At 39.1% G+C, this 12,894-nt stretch overlaps 1 protein-coding gene across 1 annotated transcript in view; it reads left to right on the top strand.

The window, feature by feature from the left end:
• Positions 1-12,894, top strand: part of TNR (tenascin R) — a 123,352-nt gene that overhangs the window by 14,005 nt on the left and 96,453 nt on the right. The window contains exons 3-4 of the mRNA XM_070939226.1: positions 7,548-7,811; positions 11,121-11,236. Of these exons, the coding sequence (XP_070795327.1) occupies positions 7,548-7,811; positions 11,121-11,236 (380 nt within the window). The remainder of the gene's footprint in view (positions 1-7,547; positions 7,812-11,120; positions 11,237-12,894) is intronic.

Raw genomic sequence — 12,894 nt, 5'->3', positions numbered from 1 at the left:
TAGATTTCAATAAGTCATCAGGAAAAAATTCAACAATAAGACCCTGTGAACAATGGAACAGGACAGACTGCCCTAGGAACTGGTAGACTTTCTTTTGCTGGAAGTGTTTAACTGAGATGGGAAAGCTTTGGGGCAAGGATTCATTTAGGTAGTGGGTAGGACTACCTACTCATTATCTAAATGGGGTAGGGGTCGCAAAGAATCAGACATGTCTTAATGATTGAACAAAGGGATTAGATAATCGCCAACATTTCTTTAACCCTTAGATTCTATGTTTTTACAAAAAGGTCTTATTGAAATAGGCTAGCTGTTGAGATAACTTTTATTTCATGGGAGATTGAAACTGATAAATACTAAAAAATTGACAGATAAGCAACAAAGTGCCAGTTCAAGGACCTGTATTATATATTCTGGATGTTACAGTGAGGTAAAATGTGGTCGCAGCTTCTCATGGCAAATCTTCACCAGTCCCTTAAAAATACTAATGCAGAATTATGCAAATATGCCCACTCTTCCCCCAATAAAATAGTGCAGACCCTGCTGTTCTCAAATACTGTCAATAAAATATGTAAATACTATTATTACACCCTTCTATTTTTCTACATAAAATAGTAAAAAAAAAAAAAACAAGCTGACCTTGTGCAAGGTATGAAAGTGCCATTAGGTGGTGGAAGGAAGAAATGAGCCATTAAGGAGAGACTTTGGCAAGGGTTCAATACTCTAGAGATAGAAGGAAGCATGTAACCCCAATAATCCCATCATGAATTTGTTTAGTATAAATTGCATCTATTTCTTGACCTGGGCTATCTCAGAGGGCTGATGGCTTTGCTCTTCTCTGCTCTACTTTATTGAAAATCTGGAAAGAAGTTGCTAGCGAAATCAGAGGATGGAGAGATGGAAGAAAGGAAGCCAGAAACAAAATGCTAATAAAGAGGGCAAGCCATGACAATAACAAGGACTTCAGGAGATGCTGGCAGGTGACCAGAGGAAAGAGCAGCGATCCATGATTCCCAGAACTTCCAGCACAATCTCTAATCATATTTGCAGCAGGTCACTGGATCTCACCTTCAAGATCATCTAGCTGTCTTTGAAGACCACTTGAATATCGTAGCTGGTGCAAAATGCTTGTTAACCTGCTTGCTAACTGGCACTTGTTGCCATGAGCTGTGAAACTTGCATTAATTGCCAGTGAATTTCTGGATACAATCCAAAATGCTTTCATCCATAAAGTCCTGCGTGGCTGGACATGCGGGTACTTGCCAAACCACCTTTTCTCAAAATTAATCTCTTTGATTCATTCTTCTCAGGAAAAATTGCTATTTCCCATTTTCAGGAGGCAATTGAGGTGTAAAACACAGATATATTTTTTTTTTAGTTATGGCCTCAGTCAGTCCTGTGGAATAACTCCCTTTAGAAATTAGACTTGCAGTCTTTTGAACATCTTCCAGAAACTAATGAAAACAGAGCCCTTCTGGAGAATAGGATGTTTATTGTTTTAATTGTTGTTGCTTCATTTTTAATTTTTATTTAACTGAATTAGTTTTGTTTTTGTGGACATTATAATCATTATCTCTCTTTAATTGTTAATCACCAAGAAACCCTGTAGATTACAATAGTATGACATGTAATAAATAAATGAATCATAAATATATGTTCTAGAACAGTTGTAGAAGAACAAAGGATTTTTATTCCAACCTTTAAGAGTATCAAATCCATTTCTAATATCTGGAAACATTGTTGTTTGTCCCTGTATTTCTGATAATCAGCAAGGGTTATTCAGCAGGTCAGAGGTACCAACACTGAACAGGCATTTTTAGAAGAGTCTTACATGTTCTAGCTTCCTGTAGAGATGCCATGGGAAGTAGCAAACTCTTTGGTTTCAGAAGACCACTCAGATCTGGGATGTGTTTTCCCTAGTTTGTTTTTTATGTTCCAGTAACAGAAAGGTTTTAGCTGTTGCATGATCACCCTCATGGCATTTGGTATGATAAGCTCAGGCAGCTCATCAAGCCCAGGACTAAACACTTTGCTTGTTGGGTAATTTGTGCCATTCATCAAATACACTGCCTTCAAGTAATACACTGCCTCTTTCTCTCTCCCTCTCTCTCTCTTCCCCCCTCCCTCCCTCCCTCCCTCCCTCTCTTTTCAAAAGAGCAGGAGGGCTCTTATCCAAAGTGCTTTTCTACTTTTGCTTCAAGGAGAAGACTATTTTTTTTAAAAAAGGAGAAAAGTGCTGTTTCACATTTCTCATTTCAAATAGTAAGCTTAATAAGGGTGAGAAGAGGTCTTGTGAAAGACCACTCCCTCCTAACTCAAGGCAATTTCATCTTACTAAATGAATTGTCCAAAGGGAGTGAAGCAAAAGAGGCAATGACCAGAAACAGCCTCTTTCCTGCTAATGTTTTCCAGAAGTCTGCCTCTTTCCTTTTTGCAGAGGAAAATAACAGAATAACAGAATTGGAAGGGACTTAGAAGGGTCTTGTAGTCCAACCACCTTCTCAAGCAGAAGATCTTATATCATTCCAGACAAATGACAGTCCAGTCTTTTCTTGAAAATATCCCACAATTTCTGAAGGGAAGCCGCTCCACTGAATAATTTTTCCTATCAGGTTGTAACTCTCTTTAATAATCTTTCACCCATTACTCCTTGCCATACCCTCAGGTGCTTTGGATAATGGGTTGACCTCCTGTTCTTTGTGACAACCTCTCAAGTATTGGGAAACAGCTATCATGTCACCCATAGACCTTCTCTTTCTTAGACTAGATATACCTGGTCCCCCTAACTATTCATCATATGATTTAGCCTATAACCACCTTATCATCTTTGTTGCTCTTCACTGCACACTTTCTAGGGCCTCAGCATCATTTTTATATGGTGGTGACCAGAACTGGAAGAAGTATTCCAAATGTGGGCTCAATGGTGCAGTATAGAGAGGTACTATAGTGCAGTATAGAGAGGTATTTCCTGTGATCTTGTTGCTATCCTTGATGCAGCCTAGGCCTACATTGGCTTTTTGGCAGCTGTAGCAGACTGCTGACTCATTTTTAAGTGGTGGTCCATCAGGACCTCTAGATCTCTTTCACAGACACAACTGTTTAGCTATGTATCTCCTCTTCTATACCTGTGCATTTTGATTTTTCTTGCCTAGGTGCAAGACTTTACTTTTCTCACCAGTGCATTGCACTTGGTTGGATAGGACCCAGTGATTAAATCTGTCAAGATCCTTCTCTATCTTGAGGCTATCTTGAAGCTATTCCTCCCACTTGGTATCATCCGCAAATTTGATAAGTTCCCCTTGATCTGTTAGTGTTAGTGTATAAGCATCTGATTCCTTCTTGATGGCCCTGCATTTGCTTCCTATGTCTCCTCCTTTGTATGTGGGTTCCTCTTCTTTTACACTACAAAATGTTTTCAGATTTATGTTTGGGATTAGGTCCCAAAGATTGGTCTCCCTCCCCTTCCAGATTTAGTTTAAAGTCCTTTGGATAAGCTGAGCCACTTGTTTTCCAAAAATGTTCTTCCTGATTCTTGTGAAGTATAGCCCATCATCTGCCAGAAGCTCTACATACAAGTAATTTAAATCATGGTCTAAGAATCTAAAGATCATGTCCCTGGTCATTCCCACAAATTATACAGTCTCTTACATTTGTGAGATGCCATGTTTGAGACATCTCTTTTGTTTTCACATAGGCTGGCTGGAGAACTCCTATCCCTTATTGACAGCAGCAGGAACAGTGGTCCCATTCACTCAAATATATTATTTTGTTATATGTTGTTCCCAAAGGGAATTCCTCCAATGAGTGGCTTGATATTCTTAGTGAATGGTTCAATGTAAATTTGAGGTGCTTGTGGCACTCACATGATAGACAAGTGTTCTTACAAATACACCTTTTATGCATAAATTAGCATGCCAAAATGAGCTGAGTCCCCCTTTCTATCATCCAATATTCTGGAGAGTTTGGACCAACTAGGCGGAGTGGACTGCTAAATCCATTCATCTCAATCCATGCTTGCTGCAGAGGTCCCAAGGCTAGATGTATCATGAAAGCAAGGACGTGGGAGTTCAGTCATTTGAATTATTTACTGGTTTCTTCCTTTTAAGGGCAGTAATGCAGCCATCTACAAATTATACAGTAACAAAAAGCTTCACAACCTGATTTCTGCAAATTGGGTTGCTACAACACAACAGCTGTTTGGTTTCCAAGCCAATTATTACCTGTATATAAAGAATACTGAGAAAGCCATTGTTACTGTTGGAACACAGGTAGTGGCTAACAGTACAATGATACGTCTAAGCAGTTTCCATTGAGTTTACTACTAGACTTTACTACTAAGTAAATGGGCATAGGATTGCTACAGTACTTAAGAAATAGAGTGGAAAGTTCCTTCCTATCACTTCACTCCATGTTTTCATTTCACCCACTCCAGTTGGAATAACAGAAGCCAAGGCTGTGGTGCTATATCACAGCCTGATGATGCCAGCAAGAGCTTCAAAGGCTTCCAGAAAATCTCGTCCCCCAATTCCTGGCAAATAGATGGGGAAGAAATGGAGGTAGTGACAGATTGTATTTTCCTGGGCTCCAAGATCACCACATATGGGGACTACAGCCAAGAAATTAAAAGACGCTTGCTCCTGGGGAGGAAAGCTATGGCAAAGTTAGACAGCATACTAAAAAGCAGAGACATCACCCTACCAACAAAAGTGTGTATAGTCAAGGCTATGGTTTTCCCAGCTGCAATGTATGGCTGTGAAAGTTGGACCATAAGAAGGCTGAGCGTCAAAGAATTTAGGCCTTTGAATTATGGTGCTGGAGAAGACTCCTGTGAGTCCCTTGGACTGCAAGCTGATCAAACCAGTCAGTTCTGAGATCAACCCTAACTGCTCTTTAGAAGGCCAGATCCTGAAGATGAAACTCAAATACTTTGGCCACTTAAGGAGAAGGAAGGACTCACTGGAGAAGAGCCTAATGCTGGGAACGATTGAGGGCAAAAGAAGAAGGGGACGGCAGAGAATGAGGTGGCTGGATGGAGTCACTGAAGCAGTCGGCGTGAGCTTAAATGGTCTCCAGGGGATGGTAAAGGACAGGAAGGCCTGAAGGAAAGTTGTCCATGGGGTCACCATGGGTCGGACATGACTTTGCAACTAACAACAACATCCATATTGATGTCAGTTACCCTAGATGGGTTTTTTTTTTCTTATGAACTAAATTTGCCTCATTGTCCCCAGCGTCTCACCCCAAAGAGAAATAAGAATATACTAAACAATGCCATCATCAAACAAAGAGCACAGTCAAGTGTTTAGCAGCTAATGTGATAGAAGTAATTTCCTCTGGCTAATTAAAAAGCTTGGGTGTGTTTCTATATTGACTCTGACATGTTAATATTTTTCTTCCTTCACAGTGAGGTAGAATCATGAAAGGCAATCTCTTCTGTCTTATTGTTTACAGCTGACTGCACATGCAGGAACTTAATATTCTCAAATGTCCTCTGCTTATTAAAGTTAATCCTTATTGTACTAAATTATTTCTAGAATAAAGAGAACTTACATATATTTGTATATCTCCTAAATACTGTATAGAGACAAAGCCTTTTTGGCTTAGCAAGCTTTTTTATGTATCAATTTTACAGCCTCAGCCATGCATTTGACCTGTTCAGTTTAAGTTGAAAATAAACCCTCACCACACTTCATGTATAAGCTGGCAAGTTAAATAATACAAAGACGTGGAAATTTCAATTCCACTTACTGTATTCCATATCCTACCAAACAGCCTTCACAATATGCTATCTGATCTCTCTCTTAGCACTGGCACTTTCACACACAAGAATACTCGATGAGTAGAAAGTTTCTTACTTAATTCCAAAGATCATCCTTCCTTCTAGTGATGCTATATTTTATACTGGTAGTCTTCACTTAATGACCGTTCATTTAGCAACTGTTTGAAATTATGATAGCACTGAAAAAGAGACTTATGACCAGACCTTAGCTTAGGGGTTTAGCAACTGTCCCACATTTACATTTGGATTCCCAAAATTCTGAGCTCTCACTTCAAAAAGGCATGTTTCTAATCTTCATAGCTGCCAAAGATAGCTTTAAAAGATCAGTTATTATCATTTTATTTGTATCTGAATCTGAATGGGGAATTGTGTGTGCAAGCACATCTTACCATATGAAGCTCCCTTGCACCCTTAACAAATTGAGAGATGGGAACGAGGACTGCAAAGGCAGCATAGCTCGGTTTCCAAAGTGCCACAAACAATGAAAGAGATCGAAACAGTCATAAACTGATGTAGCTGTAATATTTGGAAATCCTGGAATGTTTATATATTATACTATGTAAAAGAAAATATGCATGTAAAAATACTGCACATATGCATATTACAAGTGGAATGCTGGAAAGAGTGAGTTGTTGAGAATGGCATTGCTGGTTAAAGTCAAAGCCACCCCAAAAGAAAACTGTGCATAACTTCTGGGATTTTTATTTGGGCCTAAATGGATTGTCTATTGGAAAAAATTACTATGGCAATAATACAATATAAGCTATGAATTAAAAATAGGAATTCCCAAGGTCCACCTGAAAGGTCTCCCCATGAGGAGGAAATACAAACACAACACTGACACTAAACTTTAACTAAGACTTAAGTCTACTTTGTGCAATACATTTGTTTAAACAACATCTAAGCCAGGGGTGAAATGCTCCCGGTTCAGACCAGATTACTCGATCCGGTAGCGATGGCGGTGGGAGGTTCAGAGAACCGGTAGCAAAAATCCCTGCCCCCCCCATGCCCAGCTGAGCTGCATAATCATCAGAAGCTTTTTTTATTATTATTTTTAAAAGCATTTTTCCTACAATCTCTTCAGCCAAAAAAAATGCTTTTAAAAGGAAAAAAAAGCCTCTGATGATTGCACGGCTCAGCTGGGATCATCAGAGGCTTTTAAAAGCATTTTTTCTACAACCTCTTCAGCCGAAGAGGTTATCGAAAAAATGTTTCTAAAAGGAAAAAAAGCCTCTGCTGATCAGGCAAGTCAGCTGGGATTGTCAGAGGCTTTTAAAAGCATTTTTTTACAACCTCTTCTGCCAAAGAGGTTGTAGAAAAAATGGTTTTAAAAGTAAAAAAAAAAAGTTGACCACTCAGACATATTACCCCCCACCACCAAGCCACGCCCACAGAACTGGTAGTAACAAATTTTACATTTCACCACTGATCTAAGTGAATATTTAACAAAATAAAATGTCCTTGCAAAGACAATAACATCAAGAGATTTCATCAGAGAAGAGGAATCATGGTGGCTCCATTAAATATACTGTATAGATGAAAGCAAATCTGTATTGATTGTAGGAATATGTACAAATGATGTTGCCATTGTGCCATTTGACTTGGAACATTTTCCATTGAATTCAATAGAATATACTCCCAAAGTAAGGTGCTCAGTATCGGAATCTCAGTGAGTTGGTCGAAAGGGAAACAGATGTCAAAGAGTAGTTTGAAGAGATTGGTGAATCACATTTGAAAATTGTCTCCTTCTCTCTCTCCTCCCCACCTCCAGTTGCTCCTCCGGAGAGTCTGCAAGTGGCTGCAGTCAGAGACCAATCAATTGACCTGGAATGGGATGGCCCGATGGCTGTGACTGAATATGTCATTTCCTACCAGCCAGCTGTGCCAGGGGGTCTGCAGCTCCAGCAGCGGGTGCCAGGTGACTGGAGCACTGTCACTCTGAAGGAGTTAGAGCCAGGCCTGACATACAACATCAGCATCTATGCTGTTATCAGTGAAGTGCTCAGTGCCCCTGTTGGAGTCAAGGTAGCCACCCGTAAGTATTCTCTACTTATTCTGCACCCTGAATTGCTATATCAGGTTTCACAACTGAGAGAAGTTTTTCAAAAGAGATTTTAAGGACATCCCTTTTCATAGGTTTAAAAAGGTTGAAGATTAAAACACAAAAAAGTCTCTTTTTGAAGGTGATTGGTTGCAGATATTATAAACTCCTATAGAATTATTGTTAAGAAAGCCTGCTTCCTCTGTAGCAAAGGAGCAATTGTTCTGTTTTGTTTGAGAGACTGAAACACATTCTAGGCCTTTCGGTTTATTAAGTGTAGCTGAAGATTATAATAAAATTTAGTGATTTGAAGTCAGTTTCAACATATCTTAACTAAATCAATATGGAAAAATTTCATTTGGGAAACACATCTGTAAGAATACCAAAGAAATTAAAAGAACTTGGTAAAATCACCAGTAAAGTCAATCATCTCAGTGATTATTGGGTCCCTGGGATTTCCAAATTTCTATATCACATTTCCAAACAGAATTTTGTTTTTCTTCCCTTATCACAACTGTTTGCCCCAGTTCCTTGCTATACATTGCTTGGTAGATATGTTGAATAACATATTTACCAGGGAGATGGTCACATAAAATCTGTCAGAGATATGTTGTATGATAGGACTGAGTCCACTTAACATACTGGAAAAATTGGTTTCACAAATTCTTTGGTTCCAGAAAATATTCATGCGTCCTTGCTCATGCTGAGTATTTATATGTATCCTCACAAAATGATTTATTTAAATCCAAGTGAAACCTGGACAGTATAAGCTTGGAACAGTCATGCTCTACCTATTAAAGTGGACTGATTGAGATATTTTTGCTGCCTGGCAATAAACGGTAGCTTACAGAACCCAACCAAGCTGACAATGGCAACAAGGCTTTACTCTTTTCTGCAGCTGACAACAGCAATCTAATTTAGGGTGGCCAAACCAGACCAGGCTACTTGCTGCACATAGCTTTGTCCTCCATGTCTTCTGCTGATGTTGTTCCCTAACCCTCACATTTGTTAGCTGAAACAGCTGCCACTCTCCCTAATTATAGGCTGACTTTCCTGTGTAGTGTTTGCAGGACAGATTATGCTCTGATTCCAATCAACCAGTTAAGGCCAAACTAATATAAATTCATGTCACAGAACTGCAATACTTGCTTTGACTATAAGAAAGTCACTTTGGGATGGTGGGGAGGAATGTGGAACAAATATAAGCTTCAGAATGCCAGGTCACAGACTGAATCAGTCAGACTCAATCACAGACTGAGAAACTGCAATTCTGTGATGTTACACTATTGAATCCTTCCCCAATTTATAATAAACTTGGGTTTTTTTCTACCTGCAGCAACAGGTATGACTTCCAGGGTATCCCACAGCAGGCAGTGTGAATCAAAGGAAGCAACACCCAACAGAATATGCCACAACTCTTATATGGCTAGCTACCTTGGGAAGGGTATGGAGCAGTGGTGGGATTCAGCCAGTTCGCACCACTTTGGGAGAACTGGTTGTTAACTTTCTGACCAGTTTGGTGAACTGGTTGTTGGAAGAAATCATTAGGGCAGACAACCAGTTGTTAAATTATTTGAATCCCACCACTGGTATGGACTTAATATCTCCAGGAATTAACTATGCAGAAAACCTCATTATAGGTGTATGAATAGGTGGTTGGCTTCTTTTGACCTCTGAGCTTCATGAAGACAAAACAGTAGAATTCTGTGCAAGCAATGAATTGCTCTGTTTGAAAGAAAAATTAGTTGATAGAGGACTGATATCCAAAAAGGAGAGCTGAGAAAGGCAAATAATATTATCAAACCAATCTGAATCTTAGCAGAGAGGCATCACATTATAAAACACAAATCAGATATGGCACACTTTCAAGGTTCTATTTATCAGGATTAACTGAAAAGTTTCAACTCTGAGAGCCAATACCGATATTCATGTGATTTTCAAAATCATTGAAATCCAAGTCCCATTACAATCTTTTCATCCCCCAGAAATACTGAGTTAGTAATTTAAAAAGTCAATCAGATGTTGGAAATCTATTGGAAACAACATTAGCATCCTTGCATAATTAGGTCTGTTTCATCTCAGATCATATCTGCTCACAAATTTTGGGTTACAGCAGTGCTTGGGAATTCAAGTCCATTAAGGTTAAGGGAGGGAGGGTAACCTGGCCTGCTTGTATGAGTATGGTAGCAGCTTGAATTAGAGGTATTGAAATTTTCATATCACAGAAATAAGCTCAGTCACCTTTGCTGTCAACACATCAAGCAACTGCTAAGGATATGGTTTGTGGGGTGATTAAAAAATTGGCAACCCTTAGCTTACATATGTTTTAAAATTATGCCATTGTAAGGAAAGAGAGATGATTTAAGGTAATTGTAAATCAATTGATCTTAGATATCATAATGAAATTCATCTTTCAGTAGGTGAACCACAAGGGAAGTACACATACACATAGACACAGTTTTATTGGTGCTGCCTGCAGCATTCATAAAGCCTTTCCAATATGTTTTTCTCGCTGAGTTTCTTGTATTAAAACGACGATAGGCAAGAGAAAAATATCTCAACTGACATCTATTCAATTCACTTGATTAAAACCAAATAGCTTCCATTCCTACAGATAGATTAACACTTTCTGGCTATGATATCATAAAGATACAACTGAAAATTTAGAAGTATGAATTACAGGCAATTGCAGCTTTGAGCTGACAATTATGAATATTCTGAGCTTTCAGTCAGGAAGGGCTGTGGCACTCTGCCAAATGAATTTGTCATTAGGAAAGCCAGGCTCCTTGTGCATTCATGAAAACCTGCTACTACTGAAGAAACAAGCATAGCTTGGAAAGAAACATATGGAGATCAGTTAGCCTCTTTCGTCTTCATTATCTTGATTATGCAACCAACTTTTGCATTAGTGCATTACTGACCCATAGAGCTTGTTCGGGATATCATTGTGGACATAATTAATCTTCTGCAAATATCCTTGCTTCATGCTGAAGTGTTACCCCAGGGGAAAATCTCCCTTCTGTTCACAAAACTGTTCCATTTTCAATAACTTGGATTCTCTCAATTAGTAGAGAGTTCTTTCAAGAAGTAGAGATATACTTTTCTTTGTCTTATTTTCACCATTCCCTCTCTGGAGTTATGAGTACATAGTATAAGTGTTCTAATTGTTTTGTTGAAGCAGGGTGTCTCCCAGTTATGTACTTTGGACAATGGAAAATAGGCATTTGAGTATGTAGTGAGGATGTAAACCTGAACTAAAGAAAGATTGTATTCCCCATCTCTATCTGCATCTCTGTATTTCAGAACTCTCTACTCCACGAGGACTGCAGTTCAAAACTATTACAGAGACCACTGTTGAGATGGAATGGGAACCCTTCTCCTTCTCCTTTGATGGCTGGGAGATCAGCTTCATCCCCAAGGTAGCTGTCTTGCCTTTGGAGATATCCTTTTAACAGAAGTAGTTGTTATCAAAACATGTGGAGAAATTTCAAGTTATGGTATCTTTGGTACATAGGCTGGGGGAACATGTACAGTATGTGTGCAGCACTAGAGGGAAGACAAAAAAATAAAAAAGTGAACAAAGACCCAGGAGAAACTTTAATTTTAATATGCAATTTATTGAGGGTGGGCATACATTAGCAGGAAAGGAGCAACCTTATTCAACTTACATTCAGTTGACACTGAAATAGTTAAAGCTTTCAAGGTTCAGCAGTAACATCTAAGATTGAACACAGGTTCAAAGGGGCATTTAGAAGGCTTAGAGTACAGATTAGAAAGTGATAGAGAGGCCATGATCCCTATCAGAGAAAATGTTATTGAACTGGTAGAAATGGTAGAACTGGTAGAAATGAGAGTTTTTCCCAACTTCAGTTTGGGTGGTTGATGCCTTCATGCTTTTCTCCGCCTGCATGCATGATGGGATATTGCTCAGGGATAGCCTATCATTAAGGAGAATAAACCAATTACAATGCGATGTTGAAAATCATTAGAGATATGTCTTACCTAATTACAATCTGTTCATGACCATAAGGATGTTTTTGCCAAAGTAACATCCAAAACACCTGGGAAATTGGATTCCCACCTTTAATGGTTCCAACGGTAGAATTTAGAGTTAAGTTTCTGATTGAGGGGAAAACATCTGCTTGAAAGAGAAATTGGAAAAGAGAAATCTGCTGAATCTGCATACAAGAGCTATAAGGGTTAATTCTTCATTGTCCAGTATAGGCAAGTCGCTTGGGAAAAGAGACTGAGGGACACTAAACCATCAAATTGAAGATGCCTTGTAAAGAGCAAGATAAGGAATAAAATTGCAACAGAAAGTTTCATAGAGTAGTGGCTCTTAATAATGTAAATTGGAAGTAACACTGTTTGATCTTGGAGTTCTTAGTGTCACTGGGATTTTCTTGATTATCATCTTGGAACTTCCCTTTATTGATATATTTACCCAAATATATACCTTTTCCACTGATGTCTGGATTATCAATTTAGTCACACATTCCTGGATTAAAGCAGAAATTTGACTTGGTTGTTTGTTAATATATCCTTCTTTCTAGAATTATCCTCAATAGAGCTAGCTTTGGTTCTGTCTTTGGACAAGATTAACACAGTAGATCAGGGGTGTTAAACTCGTGGCCTGTGGCCTGAATGCGTCACATGCTGCCCCCCCCCCCCCGGCCTGGTTTAGCGAAGGAGGAAAAAGTCCCGATACGTCACGTGACGCCACTGTGATGATGCGAGTTTGACACCCCTGCAGTAGAGCATCTCCCTAGAATGGATTTTATCTAGCTTATGTGACTTTTCCTCTGCTTGGATCCTGTATCCAACTCACTTTTTCTTTCTCTTTGTCCTTCTTCACATGACCACATGAGATATTGCTTTGTTATACACCCTTCCCTGGACCACTTAAAGGCTTAAAGAGATAGGCAGTAGCGTCTGAGTTGAAATTCTTGGCTGAAAAAGTTAGGAGAGAGTGAGTCAAAGTCAGTTTTTTGCAAATCAACCAAAGGCAGAAGAAATAGAAATCAGCAAGTAGTGGAAGAAGCTGACATGCATAAAGCAGGCCACCTTTTGCTGATGT

This window comes from Pituophis catenifer, unplaced genomic scaffold (genome assembly GCF_029215685.1).
Source record: "Pituophis catenifer annectens isolate HBS135680 unplaced genomic scaffold, rPitCat1.0.hap2 SCAF_3, whole genome shotgun sequence".
NCBI classification, from domain to species: Eukaryota; Metazoa; Chordata; class Lepidosauria; order Squamata; family Colubridae; genus Pituophis; species Pituophis catenifer.
Note: the sequence above shows the minus strand (reverse complement) of the source record. Positions and strands in the feature narration are given on the sequence as shown.